We start from the raw sequence: 22,679 nt of genomic DNA on the forward strand, positions 1-22,679 counted from the left end.
CTTTAACCCTTTGGCTGCTAAGCCATATCCCACCTGGGTGCTAAGCTGGTTTTGAGCTTTATTTTTTATTTTTATTTTTTTTTACTTTTTTTAAAATATATTTATTTTTAACTTTTTTTCCCCAGATCCCCAAGACTTATACCGTTAGAAAGGTTAGGCAATTACCTTTAAAATGGTTGGTCTTGGGGGTCTGTAGGCAATACCTGTCACTATACAGGCCAGATGACCAGGTGGAAGTTAGTGGTAGCCCCCAGATTGCCCTCAAGATGGGTGAGTGCTAGCGACGGCTCTGAGCTGTCATCAGAACTTGACTGGGACAATTTGCAACGGCTTAGAGAAGCAAAGTATTCACTGCTCTTTTAAAGTTAAATGGGTTCCAAATACATTTAAAAAAAACTTGCTAGGATAGTTTCCTCTATGATATACCCATTTTTTTTTTCAAACAAGTTGAATTTCTTTTAAAATGGTATGACTTGATAATTAAAACCAGCTTTCTAGAGCTGTGAAAACCAGCAATGCAGATAAATGAACAATGGAATAGGAAATAGTTTAAGTTGAATGCACAAAGTATGAGAATTAAGAAATGATTTCAAGTGAAAGCTTTAATAAACAAAGTATTTTCCATAATGAACTACTGTAGCAGAAATGCAATGAATAGTTAAGTATATTAACTAACAAACCACACTTCTAACATAATAATGATTCTGTTTTTTTTTTTTTAAGGTATTCTGAAATATGGCTTTAAATACGGTTAAAAAATATTTGTACTCAAGCAGCAATCTGGCACTTAAAACCCGGCATTTTATAGGCCAAGTAAGTAAAAAATAAAAGTATAAAATTTGAGTATTATTAAAGGTCTTTCATAGCCAGAAAGTGCAAAAATAACTTCTCAATAAGCTGCTTGATTACTCTGGCTATATATGGTAATTATGTTTAAACAAATTAGAAGAAAAAGAACAAACCCACAAGATTCCAAATTTTTAAACATTTTTCAGTTATTAAAGTGTAAAAAAAATGGAGATTGACAATTAAAAATTCTTCATATGATTAAAGCCACTCAAGTGCAGACACCAAATCACAGAAATACAAATAGTATCTTTTTTCTCTCTTTTTTTTTAAACCAACTAAAAGAATAAGCCCTTCTATGCGATCACATAGCTATGCAATGGCCACTTTGAAAAGATATGCATTTTTATTCCTTTTTTTACGGAGTCCAAAAAATAAAGTAACTCTAAGGCACATCAAAGCCACGTGCATGTGTAAATAATGCATTGCTTTCAGACAGAAAATTGCATCCACTCAATCTGCATTTTGTTTGCACATTAAAAGATTTCTAGTATATATGCTAGTCCCTGAATATATTATATTATGTTAGGTTGTCTTTTTTCATAGGAAAAGAACTGACATTTTTGGATTGTTGTATCAGACATCAGTGTGAAAATACCAGATATAAAATATGCAGTAAACACTTTCCACCATTTAGTACTGTTCTCAGGTGTCAAACTGAAGTCCCAATACAAAATAAATCTAAACCTGAGAAGGTTGGCAATGCACCATTTTCAGATCTCAAGCACTGGCAACTTATTTTACGGTTACCAATTAAATGTTACAAAATATAATTTTCAATGCAGCAACCAGGTGCATATTTCAGCATGGATGAACAGCAACACAGTGGTTTAAGCATAAATCCATTTGGGGAAGATAAATGTCAGCACGCTTGCTTTATAACCTCAACCTATACATAAGGTTTTTTTTTTCATTTTCATACTACACCCCAGAAAATCGATTTGTTTGACAAAGTTTCAAATTTTGTTTTTAACCAGGTAAATTGTAGATCACAAGTCAACTATAAGATGCAGGATCCTTGTGCACTATTAACAGCACACAAAATTTGTGCAAATCTTATACATTTCCAGGTCATAGGATAAAATAACTGCAGTGACATTGAGAGCACCAATGGTTCAGTGAGGCACAATAAAAGTTTCACTGGTAAATAAAGCCGGCATTCGGGGGCGTACGTGAAGGTGGTCTCTGAGGAAGGACAGGCCGAAACTCTGGAGGATATGAGGAGGGATAGCCAGGCTGTGGCATTGGGTTTGCATGCTGAAGCCCAGAACGACCAGGAAGAGGAGGGTTTGGAGTGGGTATGTACGGGAGCCCAGGAGTAGGCTGCTGATTGGCCATTGCAAACGGTGTGGGATACATTCCAGCTGGCCCAGGCGGTGGCGGCGGGACTGCTCTTCTAGGGAGGACAGGTGGAGGTGTATTGAAGCTGGGTGGGTATGGGGTTTGAGAAGCTTGTGACACTTCTGGAGGTCTTTGTTGTGTCTGCACTGAAACCTGAGGAAGCCTCTGCCCCTTCAGGACCATCTCTTGAAGTTTCTCAATTTTGACACGTCTCAAGTGAGCTAACTTGCGCTTGCTTAAGTACTCATCAATGAATGAATCCAGTTGGATACCACCATCAAGAAAGTTTTCTGCCATATTCTGTTAGGGAAGAAATGCACATGTTAAAATTACTAAATATATATCTACATATCTCTCTCTCTCTTACGTGTAGGTTCATGGAAGGAACCCCGCCAATCCTCTGGCATTTACCCCAAGTAAACCTTGGGGAATTAGGTTTACAAGGGGGGCTTCGCCACTTGGATAATGTCAGTTTTACCTGGGTAAAACTAGGATTACCCAATATCTGACTTTACCCACAACATACATAACATTACTATTCAGTACAACCAATAAAGAAACTAGGGACATATGAGAATAAAGCCAGATATTTTGTTTTAAAATACCAATCTATTTGACTTAAAAGTTCCCTCAATGCTGCACAGAAGTGATATAAGGTAGGAAGTGCCCTTGCACACTGTAGTAAGTACCAGTGATATCAAAAGTCACCAACACAATATGTACCTCATGTCCTGATGGCCATCCCCAGAATTCCTATTACTATTGTGCAACACTCTGGGGCGTGAAAGGTGAAGCAATTTTACTGCCATTTTTTTTTTTATATGTTCTCTCTCTCTCTATACACATGTGTTCTCTCTCTCTCTCTCTCTCTCTACACGTGTTCTCTCTCTCTCTCTCTATACACGTGTTCTCTCTCTCTCTCTCTCTCTCTACACGTGTTCTCTCTCTCTCTCTCTCTCTCTACACGTGTTCTCTCTCTCTCTCTCTCTCTACACGTGTTCTCTCTCTCTCTCTCTCTCTACACGTGTTCTCTCTCTCTCTCTCTCTCTACACGTGTTCTCTCTCTCTCTCTCTACACGTGTTCTCTCTCTCTCTCTCTACACGTGTTCTCTCTCTCTCTCTATACACGTGTTCTCTCTCTCTCTCTATACACGTGTTCTCTCTCTCTCTCTATACACGTGTTCTCTCTCTCTCTCTCTCTCTATATACACGTGTTCTCTCTCTCTCTCTCTCTCTATATACACGTGTTCTCTCTCTCTCTCTCTCTCTATACACGTGTTCTCTCTCTCTCTCTCTACACGTGTTCTCTCTCTCTCTCTCTCTCTACACGTGTTCTCTCTCTCTCTCTCTCTCTCTCTCTACACGTGTTCTCTCTCTCTCTACACGTGTTCTCTCTCTCTCTACACGTGTTCTCTCTCTCTCTACACGTGTTCTCTCTCTCTCTCTCTACACGTGTTCTCTCTCTCTCTCTCTACACGTGTTCTCTCTCTCTCTCTCTATACGTGTTCTCTCTCTCTCTCTCTCTATACGTGTTCTCTCTATGTATATATATGTATATATATATATATATATATACATATATATATATATATATATATATATATATATACATACATATATATATATATATATATATATATATACATATATATATATATATATATATATATATATATATATATATACACACACACACACGTTCTCTCTCTCCCTTTTTTTTTTATGAAATATGGCAGTTTCATTTTTAGTGTCAGGTATAAACAATCTACAAAAATGTAAGTCTTGCAGCCCTTGTTCTCCTAACCCACTGGTTTTGAAACCTGTCCTCAGGCCTCCCCAAAAGTCCAGGTTTTCAGGATTACCTTGGATGAGAGCGGGTAAAATAACCATGTTTACTAATCAGCTAATTGTTTCACCTGTGCTCTAGTTCAAATATCTTCAAATTCTGGCCTGTTAGGGAAGTCTGAGGAGAGATTTGAAAGCCAGTGCCCTAACCTGATAGAAAATATATAAATAGACAAAAAAGTAGCTACATTAATGCATGCCATCTCACTAGCCCATTAACATCTACCAATATTTGCTAATTAAGGACAGCGTTAAATAACCATATTCTCTGGGTACCAATATAATGCTTCAAGTTCTACAGTTCATCTTTACTTGAACCACTTTACTCATAATAAAACAATATGGTTATTTAAATGTTAATATATTTCTAAATTTGCCCTTTGTTATTTCCAGCAAAACAAAAACTTATGCTTACCTGATAAATGTATTTTTTTTTTTTACACGATGAGTCCACGGATCATCTCAATTACTAATGGGATATTCACCTACTGGTCAGCAGGAGGCGACAAAGAGCACCACAGCAGAGCTGTTAAATAGCTCCTTCCTTCCCTCCTACTCCAGTCATTCGACCGAAGTTAAGGAAAGAAAGGAAAAGCCAAGGTGCAGAGGTGTCTGAACTTTACATAACCCAAAAAACCTGTCTTACAAGAACAGGACGGGCCGTGGACTCATCGTGTCAAAAAGAAATCAATTTATCAGGTAAGCATAAATTTTCTTTTTAAGGACACGATGAGTCCACGGATCATCTCAATTACTAATGGGATCCAATACCAAAGCTACAGTACACAGATGATACGGGAGGGACAAGACAGGGAACTGAAACAAAAGGCACCACTGCTTGAAGAACCTTTCTCCCAAAAGCTGCCTCAGTATCAAACATGTAGAATTTTTAAAAAGTGTGGAGAGGACCAAGTTGCAGCTTTGCAAATCTGTTCCACAGAAGCTTCATTTTTAAAAGCCCATGATGAAGCAACAGCCCTCGTGGAATGAGCCGTAACTCTCTCTGGAAGCTGTCGTCCAGCAGTCTCATATGCAAAACGGATGATACTCTTCAGCCAAAAAGAAATCTTTAGTCGCCTGCAGATAAAACTTTAAAGCACGAACAACGTCCAAATTGTGCAGGAGACGTTCCTTCTGGGAAGGATTGGGACACAAGGAAGGAACAACAACCTCTTGAATAATGTTCCTATCAGAAACAACCTTAAGAAAAAACCCTAACTTAGTACGCAAAATCACTTTATCCGAATGGAAAATACGATAAGGAGATTCACACTGCAATGCCGAGAGTTCCGAAACTCTAGCAGAAGAAATAGCAACAAGAAATAAAACTTTCCAAGATAACAATTCAACATCTAAGGAATGCATAGGCTCAAACAGAGGCAGTTGCAGAACATTAAGAACTAAATTCAAACTCCAAGGAGGAGCAACTGTTTTGAACACAGGCCTGATCCTAACCAAGGCCTGACAACAAGATTGAACATCTGGAACAGCTGCCAGACGTTTGTGTAACAAAATAGACAAGGCAGAGATTTAACCCTACAGAGAACTTGTCGATAAGCCTTTCTCCAAACCCTCTTGGAGAAAAGACAAAATTCTAGGAATCCTAACTACTCCAAGAGTAGCCCTTGGATTCGCACCAATATAGATATTTCCGCCAAATCTTACAGTAAATCTTTCTGGTCACAGGCTTACGATCCTGAATCAAGGTCTCAATGACCGATGCAGAAAAACCCAGTTTAAATAAAATTAAGCGTTCAATCTCCAAGCAGTCAGCTTCAGAGAAACTAGATTTGGGTGAAGGAAGGGTTCTTGAATTAGGTCTTTCCTCAACGGAAGACTCCAAGGTGGCTGAGATGACGTCCACCAGATCTGCATACCAATTCCTGCGAGGCCAAGCCAGAGCAATGAGCATCACCGATACCTTCTCCGACTTGATTCGAGCTATCACCCGACGGAGAAGAGCAAACGGAGGAAATAGGTAAGCTAGACTGAAGGTCAAATGAACCGCCAGAGCATCTATCATTTCCGCCTGGGGGTCCCTGGATCTTGAAGCATATGTCGCAAGCCTGGCATTCTGACGAGACGCCATGCAATCCAATTCCGGTTGACACCACCTGAGGATCAGGCTGGCAAACACTTCCGGATGAAGTTCCCACTCCCTCGGATGAAAGGACTGCCTGCTCAGGAAGTCCGCCTCCCAGTTCACCCCTGGTATGTGGATTGCCAACAGGCAGCAAGAGTGGGCCTCCGCCCACTGAATTATCTTGGATACCTCTCTCATCGCTAAGGAACTCTTCTCGTTCCTCCCCGATTGTTGTAAACTGACATTATGATGAACCTGATGAACTGGACGGAAGTTAACTGAGGCCAGGCCAGAAGAGCATTGAAGATCGCTCCCAGCTCCAGAATATTTATAGGAAGAACAGACTCTGTCCAAGTCCAAACCTCTGTCAGAAAAACCTTCATCGATAGAGAATCTATTACGGTTCCCAAGAAGGTTACCCTTGAACTTGGGATAAGAGAACTCTTTTGTAAATTTACCTTCCAGCCGTGAGAACGAAGGAAGGATTGTGGGAACCCGCTTGATGGAAGGACGGCACCTGGACTAGAATGTCGTCCAGGTAGGGCGCCATTGCAATGCCCCGTGAACAAAGTACCTCTAACAAAGATCCCAGACCCTTTGTGAAAATTCTGGGAGCAGTGGCAAGACCAAAAGGAAGAGCCATAAACTGAAAGTGTTAGTCCAGAAAGGCGAACCTTAGGAAATTGTGATGGTTCTAGTGAATGGGAACATGCAAATACGCGTCCTTTAAGTCCACTGTTGTCAAAAATTTACCCTCTTAGATCAACAGAACGGATAGTTTCCATCCTGAAGGACGGTACCCTAAGGAACTTGTTTAGACCCTAGGTCTAAAATGGGTCTGAAAGTTCCCTCCTTCTTTGGAACTACGAAAAGGTTTGAGTAAAATCCCTGACCCTGTTCCAGTAATGGAACGGGAACAATCACTCCCAGGTCTAAGAGGTCTCTTACACAATGTAAAAACGTCTCACTCTTTGTCTGGTTTGCAGATAATCTTGAAATCAGGAACCTTCCTCTGGGGGTAAAACTTTTGAATTTTAACATGTATCCCCTGGGACACAATTTCCAAAGCCAAAGAAAGAAAGTCTGCCCCCTACAAGATTCGGTCCCGGATCGGGGGCATGAACTTCATGCTGTCTGACTCAATGGCAGGCTTCTTGGACTGTTTTCCCCAATTCCAAGACTGGCTGGGTCTCCATGCGGGCTTGGATTGTTGTTGTTTGGAGACAGAAGAGGAAGAGTTTTCCTTAAAATTACTAAAGGAGCAAAAATTACTCTGTCCTTTCATCTTATTTCTCTTATCTTGGGGAAGAAGATGACCCTTCCCTCCAGTGATATCAGAGATAATTTCCGATAGTCCAGGTCCAACTAGGGTCTTTCCCTTATAATGAATAGCGAGAAGTTTGGACTTAGAGGAAACGTCTGCAGACCAAGGCTTCAACCATAAAGCTCTGCGGGCCAGAATAGAAAAACAGAGCGTCAAACCAATAAGCCGCCGCACTAGTAACGGTAGCAATGCACACAGCTGGCTGCGATTGCAGGCCCAAGTGTACATACATCAGTTTGAGAAGCCGCTCTAACTTCTTATCCATAGGATCTTTGAATGCACAACTATCCTCTATGGGAATAGTTGTTCTCTTAGCAAGTGTGGAAATAGCCCCTTCTACCTTGGGCAGTTTGCCAAGCCTGCTTGATAGAATCGGCTATGGGAAACCTCTTAAAAATAGGAGATGGAGAAAAAGGGATACCCGATCTCTCCCACTCCTTAGCAATGATCTCAGAAGCTTGGTCAGGGACCGGAAATACGTCAGTCGAGGAAGGAACCTCGAAATATCTGTTCAGAGTTTACTGGATTTTTTTAGGGACAACCACATCCGTGGAGTCGCAGTCGTTTAAAGTAGCTAAAACCTCCTTAAGTAATAGACGGAGGTGCTCTAGTTTAAACCTAAAAGACACAACTTCAGTATCCGCGAGAGGGAGTACAGCTTCAGAATTCGAAATCTAGCCATCAGACGCTACTACGGCATCCTCCTCTTCAGGATGCTGAGAGGAGGTCTCCGAAACAGCAACAATTGCATCAGAAACCTCGCTTACTGGATGCCCCATCTTCCTTTTACGCGTCCCCTGTAACATAGGGAAAGCAGACAGCGCATCAGAAATTGTGGAGGACATGAGAGATGCGATGTCCTTTAAAGAGGCGCAGGGCACGGTTTGTGACGGCGGCAAAGCTTGGAGCGCTTGGGGAGAAAGTTGCGGCATAAATTGTATCTCATTAGATTACTGGACAACTTCCCCCTTAGAAGTTGGTTTAGAATTTTTTTTTATCCTTATAACTTAAAGTCCTCTCAACACATGAGGGACAGAAAGGTACTGGTGGTTCCACAATAGCACTAAAACATAAAGAGCAAGGAACACCTTGTAAAGTCCCTTGATCCATACAGTTTAACTTTTTAAATATAAACCTGCAAAAATAAAAAAAAATAAAAAATATAAGTCCCAAAAATGTTACTGTCTCTTTAAATTTAAACAGCAAATATTATTCTGCAGTAAGAAAAACAACCAAATTAAGCCATCTGTCTATTTCTACACTTGCAGCCACCTCCACACCTCAGCGGTACCGCTGAGGCACCTACCTTACTGACCAGCAGCTGAAGACCTCCCTGCAGGCAGAAGACTATCCGGAAAAAACGCTAGGAGCACTGAGCAGAAATCAACAGTCTGGTCCTATGAACGCATGTATAGCACTAAACATGCGCTCCTAGACCGGCATAGGCAGACTCCACAAAATATGTCCTCCGGATAGCAGCGCAATGAAGTGGCGCACAAAATAAGACAGATCCGCCCATCGTGGGCGTGCTCTCAGAGAAGCTCTCTACCCGGGGAAAAAAGTTAATCCCTGAATCACCATACCTCCTCAAGTAGCGCTACTAGCGCTAAAACCAGCCCCAATGCCTGTAATTGAAAATTGTAGAAAGACCTCTCCTGTCTGAGGAGAGATTATAACAATAATAAAGTGCCCCAAACTGTTTGAGCCCCTTTATAACTATAATAAGGTATAACTAAAGTGCCTATCTTGTTCTGACAGATATCTCCTGCTCCCAGAAAGAAGAGTGGCACTTACCTTAACATACTGCCTGACAACAAGGCAGTTCACAGGTTTGGGAGGTCCTCATTCTCACATGAACCTGCAGAAAAAACCAAGACTGAGTCATATTCCCTCAGACTCCAGGAACTTAGGGCAGTATAAATATGGGAGGCACAGTGAGAATTATGTCCCACAAGTTCCCATAACTCTAAAGCCACCAAAGCTCTACTGTAGAGACTGATATGGGCTACGGCTACACCCTAGGACAAAGCAGCACAATCTTGCACTACTTTAAAAAATAAACTCTTGATTGAAGAATCTATTCTAACACCTCACTTTACCACTTCCTATCACTAACGTAGGCAAAGAATGACTGTGGTAGGAGGGAAGGGAGGAGCTATTTAACAGCTCTACTGTGGTGCTCTTTGCCACCTCCTGCTGACCAGGAGGTGAATATCCCATTAGTAATTGAGATGATCCGTGGGCCCATTGGGTCATTAAAAAGAAATTATGCTTACCTGATAATTTAATTTCCATCTGTGGGAGGAGAGTCCACTGCTTCATTCATTACTTGTGGGAAATAAGAACCTGGCCACCAGGAGGAGGCAAAGACACCCCAGCCAAAGGCTTAAATACCTCCCCCACTCCCCTCATCCCCCAGTTATTCTGCCAAGGGAAGGAGGAACAGGCGGGTGCAGTGGGCTCTCCTCCCACAGATGGAAATTAAATTATCAGGTAAGCATAATTTATGTTTTCCATCTTAATAGGAGGAGAGTCCACTGCTTCATTCATTACTTGTGGGAACAAATACCCAAGCTCTAGAGGACACTGAATTAAAAAAAATGGGAGGGTGTAACAGCTGCAGAACCTCTCTCCCAAACGCTGCTTCCGCCAAAGCAAAAATGTCAAATTAATAAAATTTTGCAAAAGTATGTAAGGATGACCAAGTGGCCGCCTTATAAATCTGCTCCATAGAAGCCTTATTCTTAAAGGCCCAAGAAGAGGCCACAGCTCTAGTCGAGTGAGCCGTAATCCTCTGAGGAGACTTATGTCCCGCTGTCTCATATGCCAGACGGATTATACTCCTCAAAGAAAAAGATAAAGTGGCAGAGGCCCTTTGCCCCCTGTGCCTTCCAGAATACACAACGAATAAAGACAACATCTGTCTGAACTCCTTTGTGGCCTGAAGATAAAACTTCAAGGCCCGAACGACATCCAGATTATGATGTAACCTCTCCTTCGAAAAAGAAGGGTTAGGACACAAGGAAGGAACTACTATTTCCTGATTGATGTTAGGACTCTACACCACCTAGGGAAGGAATCCCAAGCCAGTGCGAAGAACCGCCTTATCAGCATGAAAAACTAAGTAGGGAGGCTCACATTGAAAGGCCGCCAACTCAGAGACTCTGCGTGCTGATGCAATAGCCAATAACAACAGGATCTTCCATGAGAGACTCTTAATGTCAAGGGCATGCATAGGCTCAAACGGAGCCCTATGCAAAACCTTAAAAACCAAGTTTAAGCTCCAAGAGGGAACCGGATTTCTGAAGACAGGTCTGATCCTAACCAGAGCCTGAACAAAAGGACTGAATGTCAGGAAGCTCCGCAAGCTTCTTATGCAACAGTACAGATAAAGCTGAGATATGTCCCCTTAGGGAACTGGCACCAAGACCCTTATCCAGACCATCCTGAAGAAAGGCTAAAATCCTGGATTACCCTGACCTTATTCCAGGGATATCCTCATTCTTCACACCAGGACAAATAGGTCCTCCACTCCTTGTGGTAGATGCGTCTAGTGACCGGCTTCCTGGCCTGAACGAGTGTCAATCACTCTTTCCAAAAAATCCTCTTAGCTAAGACAAGTCGTTCAATCTCCACGCAGTCAGCCTCAGAGAAATCGAGATTTTGATGTTGAAAGGGACCTTGAACTAGCAGATCCTTGCAACAAGGTAACCTCCACGGCAGAGATGACTACATTGCCACTAGATCCGCAAACCACGTCCTCCGCGACCACGACTGAGCAATCAGAATAGCCGAAGCTTGTTCCTGCTTGACGCTGGCTACTAACCGATATCTGGGTAGCTTGCAATGGAGTCTGGATGCCATAAGAGCTATCTCCGGCGTTCCCCATCTGCTGCAGATCTCCACAAACATCTCGGGGTGGAGAGACCATTCCCCTGGATGAAACGTCTGTCTGTTCAGACAATCCGCTTCCCAGTTGTCCACACCCAGAATGTGGATCGCTGAGAGTGAACAATTGTGAGTCTCTGCCCATTCTAGAATCTGAGATTTTTCCCTCATTGCTAGGGAGCTTCTTGCCCCCCCCTGGTGGTTTATGTAAGCCACCGAGGTAATGTTGTCCGATTGGAATCTGATGAATTGAGACAACCCCAGAGGGGGCCAAGTCCTCAGAGTGTTGAATATCGCTCGAAGTTCCAAAATATTTATAGGTAGACTCGACACCTCTCGAGTCCATCTGAATGATCGCCGTTTCATTGTCTCAACATGCACAGCTGAAGAGGTCTGAAATGGAACCTGGCGAATGGAATGACATCTATGCTGGATACCATGAGCCTGATTACCTCCATACACCTGGCCATAGATGTCCTGGAGGATGTCTGAAGAGCTAGACAGTTGGACGTCTCCGATCTGTCAAAAATATCTTCATTGCTGAAGAATCTATTATCGTACCCAGGAACTCCACCCTTCATTTATCTTCCACCCGTGGGACCGAAGGAGAAGAGCTCTCGAGTGATCCTCCGCCAGACTGTAGAACGGAGCCTGGACCAGGATATCGTTCAGATACGGTGCCACTGCAATCCCTCTGGCTCTCGCTACTGTGAGTAGAGCTCCCAGAACCTTTGAAAAGACTCTTGGGGCAGTCACCAGACCAAACGGAAGGGCCACAAACTGGAAGTGCTGGTCCAGGAAGGCGAATCTTAGAAATTTGAAGTGATCCTTGTGGATTGGAACATGAAGGTAAGCATCCTTCAGGTTTATAGTCATGAATTGCCCCTCTTGAACCAGGGGCAAAATTGACCTGATAGTCTCCATCTTGAACGATGGTACTGACAAAAACTTGTTTAGGGCCTTTAGGCCCAGAATTGGACAACACATGCCCTCCCTCTTCACGAAAAAGGTTTGAATAATACCCCAGACCTCTTTCTGCCGGAGGGACTGGGATGATTACCCCAAGAGATGAAAGATCCTTCACACATCTTAGGAAGGCGTCTCTTTTCTGGTCTTGAAGAGATGTTTGACAGGAGGAACCTGCCTCTGGGCGGATACAATTTGAAACCTATCCTGTACCCCTGGGCGACAACCTCCAGGACCCAAGGGTCTATCGTCTCCCTTCCAGGCCTCCGCAAAAAGATAGTCTGCCCCCTACCTGATCCAAGGACGGGTCGAGGGCCGTCCCTTCATGCGGATTTTCACTCTGTGGGCTTCTTGTTCTGCTTGGACTTGTTCCAAGAGTTAGCTGGCTTCCAAGATCCCTTGGATAGCTCAGATTTTGCGGCAGGCGCTGAGACTTGCCCGCACGAAAGGGATGAAAAGTAGATTCCTTAAGTTTGGCCTTCTTATCCTGAGGCAAGAAGGCACCCTTGCCACCCATAACTGTAGCTATGATAGATTGAGTCCAGGCCCAGGCCAAACAAAACCTTCACCTTGAATGAGGATGAGGGGAGTGGGGGAGGTATTTAAACCTTTGGCTGGAGTGTCTTTGCCTCCTCCTGATGGCCAGGTTCTTATTTCCCACAAGTAATGAATGAATGAAGCAGTGGACTCTCCTCCCATTAAGATGGAACACACACACACACACACACACCGATTTACTCATGGAATAATTTTCTATAAATATAGCAGTCAGATACAGAAAGAGCTCATAGTGTCACATGTACAACACTTATAGCCCTCTGAATTTCTTACTGTATAAGATGCTGTTAGTCATTACTACTTATATTGTTGGCTATACCTCAGTTTCCTCTTCAATCTTGGCCCCTTCAGCCTGCAAAAGTGCTAATAGTGTTTCTAATGAAGCATTGATGGACTGTTTATCTGTATTAAAAAAAAGAAGAGAGAAAACAGTCAGTTTGTTTTATGTTAAGTTCAAATGAGTAGCAGATTTTTTTCTGACAAATTTTAAAGTTAGTTCAATTCTTCTTCCCACTGCATCATGTGACAGCCATCAGCCAATCACAACATGCATACAGTCTTAATTCTTACACATGCTCATTAGGAGCTGGTACCTCAGAACGTGTCCATACAATAAGACTGATTAGATAATAGAAGTGAATTGGAATGTTGTTGAAATTGTGCGCTCTATTGGAATCATAAAAGCTTAATGGGACATGAAACAATTTTTTTTTTCCGCTTTCATGATTTAGAAAGAGCATGCAACTTTAAACAACTTTCCAATTTCCGTCTTACCTAATTTGCTTCATTCTCTTGATATCCTTTGTTGAAAATATATCTAAATACAATAAATCTTTGTTCTGGAGTTAAAATATGAGACAATTCCTTGAGATCATCATGAGGCACAATAAGATTCAGAGAAGTTTAAAATGATGCTGATAAATTAACCATGGAAAAACTGATTCACCACAGTTCTAAAACTTTCTGATTACAATTAATCTTCTGTCAATGATTACTGTAATATACAGGATGTAACAATAAAAGAAGACTTTATAGACTGTAAAAGCACCAATACAGTGGTATTTCATTACCAACAAAGGCATAATACAATAGCAATACAAGAACAATTACAATTTCAAATAAGCAGATTGTTTTTGTGACAAATAACTTTCGCCTTTTTCCCGTATCATATGACGGCTGTCAGCCAATCACAGACTAATACGCAAATTCTTTAGCTCTAATGCCTCACAAGGTGTGCACGTAAAAAATGTTTCTCCAAGAATGAGCAGTTGTCCTTTTACAGGCATTTATATGAACTAGGTACTTTATAGACAAAAGCATCTGTCAGACTCCAACAACTAGACAAACACCTTTGTTGAGTCTATGAAGTGTGAAATAATGTCCCTTTGAAATAACGTATGTTTCTATACAGTACTAATTACCTAGTTTTGTCGTCTTCAGCTGATGAGATTCCATCAGTGACTGCAGCTCCTGATATTTCTGTGTTAATTTTGCTTTTAAATTTTCCAGCTTGGGTTGGTAAAGCAGATTTTCTTCTGCAAGACTTCGGTTTCCAGCAAGTGTCATCTCTTTGTTCAGCTGCACATTCTGAGCCTATCAAGAAAAGGAGTAAATAGTCTATATCATTAGTCATGTATGAGTTGCTTAAAAGGGCAGTAAAGTCAAGATTAATTTTTGATTGAACATACAATTTTAAACAAACGTTACCATTTACTTTGATTATATAATCTGCTTTATTCTCTTGGTACCCTTTCTTGAAAAGCATGCCAAGGAAGGTTCAAGACGAGCAATGCACTACTAGGTGCTAGCTGCTGGTGGCTGCACACACAGTATATGACTTGGCTTACCAAATATGTTCAACTAACTTCCAAGTAGGGCATTGCTGCTCCTTCAAAAAAGAATGAAGAAAATTTGATATTAGAGTACAATTTGAAACAACTTTCCAATTTACTTCTATCTGAATCATGATTCAGACAAAGCATGCAATTTTAAAGGGACACTGTACCCAAAAAATTTCTTTCACGATTCAGATAGAGCATGCAATTTTAAGCAGCTTTCTAATTTACTCCTATTATCAAATCTTCTTTATGCTTTTGCTTTCTTTATTTGAATGTAAGCATAGGAGCCAGCCCATTTTTTGTTTCAGCACCTGGGTAGCGCTTGCTGATTGGTGGCTACATGTAGACACCAATCAAAGTGCTACACATGTTCTGAACCAAAAATGGGCCGGCTCCGATGCTTACATTCTTGCTTTTTCAAATAAAGATAGCAAGAGAACAAAGATATTTATAATAGGAGTAAACTAGAAAGTTGCTTAAAAACTTAATTTATGCTTACCTGATAAATTCCTTTCTTCTGTAGTGTGATCAGTCCACGGGTCATCATTACTTCTGGGATATTACTCCTCCCCAACAGGAAGTGCAAGAGGATTCACCCAGCAGAGCTGCATATAGCTCCTCCCCTCTACGCCACTCCCAGTCATTCGACCAAGGACCAACGAGAAAGGAAAAGCCAAGGGTGAAGTGGTGACTGGAGTATAAATCAAAAAATATTTACCTGCCTTAAAAACAGGGCGGGCCGTGGACTGATCACACTACAGAAGAAAGGAATTTATCAGGTAAGCATAAATTATGTTTTCTTCTGTTAAGTGTGATCAGTCCACGGGTCATCATTACTTCTGGGATACCAATACCAAAGCAAAAGTACACGGATGACGGGAGGGATAGGCAGGCTCTTTATACAGAAGGAACCACTGCCTGAAGAACCTTTCTCCCAAAAATAGCCTCCGATGAAGCAAAAGTATCGAATTTGTAAAATTTGGAAAAAGTATGAAGCGAAGACCAAGTTGCAGCCTTGCAAATCTGTTCAACAGAGGCCTCATTCTTGAAGGCCCAAGTGGAAGCCACAGCTCTAGTAGAATGAGCTGTAATTCTTTCAGGAGGCTGCTGTCCAGCAGTCTCATAAGCTAAACGAATTATGCTACGAAGCCAAAAAGAAAGAGAGGTAGCGGAAGCTTTTTGACCTCTCCTCTGCCCAGAGTAAATGACAAACAGAGAAGACGTTTGTCGAAATTCCTTAGTTGCCTGTAAGTAAAATTTTAGGGCACGGACTACATCCAGGTTGTGCAGTAGACGTTCCTTCTTTGAAGAAGGATTTGGGCATAAGGAAGGAACAACAATCTCTTGATTGATATTCCTGTTAGTAACTACCTTAGGTAAGAACCCAGGTTTAGTACGCAGGACTACCTTATCCGAATGAAAAATCAAATAAGGAGAATCACAATGTAAGGCTGATAATTCAGAGACTCTTCGAGCCGAGGAAATAGCCATTAAAAATAGAACTTTCCAAGATAACAACTTTATATCAATGGAATGAAGGGGTTCAAACGGAACGCCCTGTAAAACATTAAGAACAAGGTTTAAACTCCATGGTGGAGCAACAGTTCTAAACACAGGCTTAATTCTGGCCAAAGCCTGACAAAAAGCCTGGACGTCAGGAACTTCTGACAGACGTTTGTGTAACAGAATGGACAGAGCTGAGATCTGTCCCTTTAATGAACTAGCAGATAAACCCTTTTCTAAACCTTCTTGTAGAAAAGACAATATCCTAGGAATCCTAACCTTACTCCAAGAGTAACCTTTGGATTCACACCAATATAGGTATTTACGCCATATCTTATGGTAAATCTTTCTGGTAACAGGTTTCCTAGCCTGTATTAAGGTATCAATAACTGACTCAGAAAATCCACGTCTTGATAAAATCAAGCGTTCAATTTCCAAGCAGTCAGCTTCAGAGAAGTTAGATTTTGATGTTTGAAGGGACCCTGTATCAGAAGGTCCTGTTTCAGAGGTAGAGACCAAGGTGGACAGGATGACATGTCCACCAGGTCTGCATACCAAGTCCTGCGTGGCCACGCAGGTGCTATTAGAATCACTGATGCTCTCTCTTGTTTGATTCTGGCAATCAATCGAGGAAGCAACGGGAAGGGTGGAAACACGTAAGCCATCCTGAAGTCCCAAGGTGCTGTCAGAGCATCTATCAGGACTGCTCCTGGATCCCTGGATCTGGACCCGTAACGAGGAAGCTTGGCGTTCTGTCGAGACGCCATGAGATCTATCTCTGGTTTGCCCCAACGTCGAAGTATTTGGGCAAAGACCTCCGGATGAAGTTCCCACTCCCCCGGATGAAAAGTCTGACGACTTAAGAAATCCGCCTCCCAGTTCTCCACTCCCGGGATGTGGATTGCTGACAGGTGGCAAGAGTGAGACTCTGCCCAGCAAATTATCTTTGATACTTCCATCATAGCTAGGGAGCTTCTTGTCCCTCCCTGATGGTTGATGTAAGCTACAGTCGTGATGTTGTCCGACTGAAACCTGATGAACCCCCGAGTTGTCAACTGGGGCCAAGCCAGGAGGGCATTGAGAACTGCTCTCAATTCCAGAATGTTTATTGGCAGGAGACTCTCCTCCTGACTCCATTGTCCCTGAGCCTTCAGAGAATTCCAGACGGCACCCCAACCTAGAAGGCTGGCGTCTGTTGTTACAATTGTCCAGTCTGGTCTGCTGAATGGCATCCCCCTGGACAGATGTGGCCGAGAAAGCCACCATAGAAGAGAATTTCTGGTCTCTTGATCCAGATTCAGAGAAGGGGATAAGTCTGAGTAATCCCCATTCCACTGACTTAGCATGCACAGTTGCAGTGGTCTGAGGTGTAAGCGTGCAAAGGGTACTATGTCCATTGCCGCTACCATTAAGCCGATTACCTCCATGCATTGAGCCACCGACGGGTGTTGAATGGAATGAAGGGTGCGGCAAGCACTTTGAAGTCTTGTTAGCCTGTCCTCTGTCAGGTAAATCTTCATTTCTACAGAATCTATAAGAGTCCCCAGGAAGGGAACTCTTGTGAGTGGAACGAGTGAACTTTTCTTTTCGTTCACCTTCCATCCATGTGACCTTAGAAATGCCAGCACTAACTCTGTATGAGACTTGGCAGTTTGAAAGCTTGAAGCTTGTATCAGAATGTCGTCTAGGTATGGAGCTACCGAGATTCCCCGCGGTCTTAGTACCGCCAGAAGAGCACCCAGAACCTTTGTGAAGATTCTTGGAGCTGTAGCCAATCCGAATGGAAGAGCCACAAACTGGTAATGCCTGTCTAGGAAGGCAAACCTTAGGTACCGATAATGATCTTTGTGAATCGGTATGTGAAGGTAAGCATCTTTTAAATCTACAGTGGTCATGTATTGACCCTCTTGGATCATAGGTAAAATTGTCCGAATAGTCTCCATCTTGAACGATGGAACTCTTAGGAATTTGTTTAGGATCTTTAAGTCCAGGATTGGTCTGAAAGTTCCCTCTTTTTTGGGAACCACAAACAGATTTGAGTAAAACCCCTGTCCCTGTTCCGATCGTGGAACTGGATGGATTACTCCCATTAACAAGAGCTCTTGTACGCAGCGTAGAAACGCCTCTTTCTTTGTCTGGATTGTTGACAATCTTGACAGATGAAATCTCTCTCTTGGAGGAGAGTATTTGAAGTCCAGAAGGTATCCCTGAGATATTATCTCTAGCGCCCAGGGATCCTGAACATCTCTTGCCCAAGCCTGGGCGAAGAGAGAAAGTCTGCCCCCCACTAGATCCGATCCCGGATCGGGGGCCCTCAATTCATGCTGTTTTAGGGGCAGCAGCAGGTTTCCTAGTCTGCTTGCCCTTGTTCCAGGACTGGTTAGGTTTCCAGCCTTGTCTGTAGCGAGCAACAGCTCCTTCCTGTTTTGGTGCAGAGGAAGTTGATGCTGCTCCTGCTTTGAAATTACGAAAGGAACGAAAATTAGACTGTCTAGTCTTGGCTTTGTCCTGAGGCAGGGCATGGCCTTTACCTCCTGTAATGTCAGCGATAATCTCTTTCAACCCGGGCCCGAATAAGGTCTGCCCTTTGAAAGGTATATTAAGCAATTTAGACTTAGAAGTAACATCAGCTGACCAGGATTTTAGCCACAGCGCCCTGCGTGCCTGAATGGCGAATCCTGAATTCTTCGCCGTAAGTTTAGTAAGATGTACTACGGCCTCCGAAATGAATGAATTAGATAGTTTAAGGACTCTAAGCCTGTCCGTAATGTCGTCCAGAGTAGCTGAACCAATGTTCTCTTCCAGAGACTCAATCCAGAATGCCGCTGCAGCCGTGATCGGCGCAATGCATGCAAGGGGTTGCAATATAAAACCTTGTTGAACAAACATTTTCTTAAGGTAACCCTCTAACTTTTTATCCATTGGATCTGAAAAAGCACAGCTATCCTCCACCGGGATAGTGGTACGCTTAGCTAAGGTAGAAACTGCTCACTCCACCTTAGGGACCGTTTGCCATAAGTCCCTTGTGGTGGCGTCTATTGGAAACATTTTTCTAAATATCGGAGGGGGTGAGAACAGCACACCGGGTCTATCCCACTCCTTAGTAACAATTTCAGTAAGTCTCTTAGGTATAGGAAAAACTTCAGTACTCGTCGGTACCGCAAAATATTTATCCAACCTACACATTTTCTCTGGTATTGCAACTGTGTTACAATCATTCAGAGCCGCTAACACCTCCCCTAGTAATACACGGAGGTTTTCCAGTTTAAATTTAAAATTTGAAATATTTGAATCCAGTCTGTTTGGATCAGAACCGTCACCCACAGAATGAAGTTCTCCGTCCTCATGTTCTGCCACCTGTGACGCAGTGTCTGACATGGCCCTAATATTATCAGCGCACTCTGTTCTCACCCCAGAGTGATCACGCTTACCTCTTAGTTCTGGTAATTTAGCCAAAACCTCAGTCATAACAGTAGCCATATCCTGTAATGTGATTTGTAATGGCCGCCCAGATGTACTCGGCGCTACAATATCACGCACCTCCCTCTGAGCGGGAGATGTAGGTACTGACACGTGAGGCGAGTTAGTCGGCATAACTCTCCCCTCGTTGTTTGGTGAAATTTGTTCAATTTGTACAGATTGACTTTTATTTAAAGTAGCATCAATACAGTTAGTACATAAATTTCTATTGGGCTCCACTTTGGCATTGCAACAAATGACACAGGTATCATCCTCTGAATCAGACATGTTTAACACACTAGCAAATAAACTTGCAACTTGGAAATACAATTCAATTAGAATAATATTAAAATGTACTGTGCCTTTAAGAAGCACAGAAGATCTATGACAGTTGAAAATTAATAAATTGAAACAGTTATAGCCTCAATCCTTGTAAACAACACAACTTTAGCAAAGGTTTAATCCCATTAGCAAAGATAACAAATTCTGAAAGTAGGAAACAAATTACAGAATAAACGTTTTTTATCTCAGTCAAACTATAATTCTCACAGCTCTGCTGAGAGAAATTACCTCCCTCAAAATAAGTTTTGAAGACCCCTGAGCTCTGTAGAGATGAACCGGATCATGCAGGGAATACAATGAGTTGCTGACTGAAATATTTGATGCATAGAAAAAGCGCCAAAAAACGGCCCCTCACCCTCACACACAGCAGTGAGGGAGAACAGAAACTGTCAGAAAAACAGATTAAGCAACTGCCAAGTGGAAAAATAGTGCCCAAACATTTATTCACACAGTACCTCAGCAAATGAAAACGATTTTACATTCCAGCAAAAAAGTTAAACATAATCTCTAGTTATTAAACAGCTTTATGTATTTCTTACAGTGTAATTCTAGTGAAGTACCATTCCCCAGAATACTGAAGTGTAAAGTATACATACATGACATTATATCGGTATGGCAGGATTTTCTCATCAATTCCATTGTCAGAAAATAAAAACTGCTACATACCTCTATGCAGATTCATCTGCCCGCTGTCCCCTGATCTGAAGTTTACCTCACTCCTCAGATGGCCGAGAACAGCAATATGATCTTAACTACTCCGGCTAAAATCATAGCAAAACTCTGGTAGATTCTTCTTCAAACTCTGCCAGAGAGGTAATAACACACTCCGGTGCTATTTTAAAATAGCAAACTTTTGATTGAAGATATAAAACTAAGTATAATCACCATAGTCCTCTCACACATCCTATCTAGTCGTTGGGTGCAAGAGAATGACTGGGAGTGGCGTAGAGGGGAGGAGCTATATGCAGCTCTGCTGGGTGAATCCTCTTGCACTTCCTGTTGGGGAGGAGTAATATCCCAGAAGTAATGATGACCCGTGGACTGATCACACTTAACAGAAGAAATTGCCTGCTCTCTGAATCACAAAAATTTAATTTTGACTAGACTATTCCTTTAACCCCTTAAGGACCAGGCAGTTCATACTAAGACTTCACCAAAAGACCAGAGCATTTTTTACCATCACTACATTTAAACAGAAATAGAGCATTTTTTTTTAAATTTACCTATTAAAAGATGTAACTGCCAGTACCCAGTTACATCACTTTTTATAATAATAAAAAAAACAATTCTGTAGTGTAGCTGCCCCTACTCATTACCCTACCCAACCACTCCCAGACCGATTGCCCACCCTCTAATTCCCCCCTTCACTATTAGAGCCTCCTTCCCACTCAATACCGGGACACCCTGACACCGCTCTTAAAAGAAATGTTTCTGTAGCGTAGCGGTTCCACCCGCTCCCGCCCCTCTGCAGCGACGGGCTGCCCACCTGCCTCCCTCTTAACCCTCGCACACCACCAACGATCGGCATGACCGCTGCCCGATGCAGTGAGGGCCACAGAGTGTCCCTCTCTGCATTGGTAACTCTGCCCTTCTATTTCTGCACTGCCCAACTCGAGGGGCATGCAGAAATAGCGTAATCTCTGTAATTTTAGCAAAATCGCAGCAGAGAGGCGCCCAGGACAGCAAGGGCTTAACAACTGCTTATTGGCACTGGTTGTTAAGGGGGTTACATTTTTTTTTTTTGGCCCTGTAATAACACATGCCTTGCTGAAAGCCTCACTCTTGTAGGCATCGGGCTATAGTACGGCGCTATTTAACCTCTTCAAGGGTTAAGGGGTTACAATAGTATGCTATCAGAATCATTAAAGTCTCATTTTTATTTTATTGTTCATTTAATTTAAGAATGGGACAGAAACTCTTCTCTATGCCATTCACAGTAGCAACCTATAACCTAATCATCAATTAAAGGGACACTGTACAGTAAAATGTGAAGACTCATGTTATCTTTGTAAGCGCAATAGTTAAAGCAGCCACTCCAGAACCCACCAGTCGGCACCCGATGAACGACTCACAATGATGACATCAAACGCCACCATGAACACCAGGCAGTAACTACGATATCAGTACGTAAAAGGCAGGGTGCAATGCCGGGAATGCAGCGAACCAACTGCAAGTAAGAATCCAAAGTAGAAAAAGTCCAGCAGCACAGCAGTGTGATAAGAGACATTTATTCAACAAATTGGCAAAAGTACAAACATGGGCAAATCGTCTGACGCTTTTCGTGACCCCTAGTGGCGCTTCCTCATAGACTGAGGATAGTACACCTATGACCCTCTTTAATGTCAGTCAAATTACTACTTGAAACATTAAAAAAAAAAACACACATATATAATATACAATATGCCACGGTTTAGCATTCAGCTCTCAAAATGCAGAATAGCAGATCAGCGAGAAAAATGTATATACATGTGTGCTTTACTTATATTACAAGATTCAAAAAATGCAACACAAAGCCTATGTCAAAATTGATTAATTAAATAAATCCTATGGTGCAGTGAAGCTTCCGATATTATTAAACTCTCACAAGACCAACGATGATATAAGTTACATTTAGATGACAATCAACTATATTCTATATTGCAGCACAGTGATACTAAACTAACAGGGATAAACTAGATGGCAATAT

The 22,679-nt window shown here is 42.2% G+C and overlaps 1 protein-coding gene across 1 annotated transcript in view; it reads right to left on the bottom strand.

Moving 5' to 3' along the window:
• Window positions 1–584: 584 nt before the first annotated feature.
• Window positions 585–22,679, bottom strand: part of VPS37B (VPS37B subunit of ESCRT-I) — a 78,540-nt gene continuing 56,445 nt past the window's right edge. Inside the window, exons 2-4 of the mRNA XM_053701778.1 lie at window positions 14,273–14,444; window positions 13,171–13,253; window positions 585–2,487 (exon numbers count right to left, since the gene is read on the bottom strand). Of these exons, the coding sequence (XP_053557753.1) occupies window positions 1,984–2,487; window positions 13,171–13,253; window positions 14,273–14,444 (759 nt within the window). The 3' untranslated portion in view covers window positions 585–1,983. The remainder of the gene's footprint in view (window positions 2,488–13,170; window positions 13,254–14,272; window positions 14,445–22,679) is intronic.

The sequence above is a fragment of the Bombina bombina genome, chromosome 2, assembly GCF_027579735.1.
Source record: "Bombina bombina isolate aBomBom1 chromosome 2, aBomBom1.pri, whole genome shotgun sequence".
NCBI lineage: Eukaryota > Metazoa > Chordata > Amphibia > Anura > Bombinatoridae > Bombina > Bombina bombina.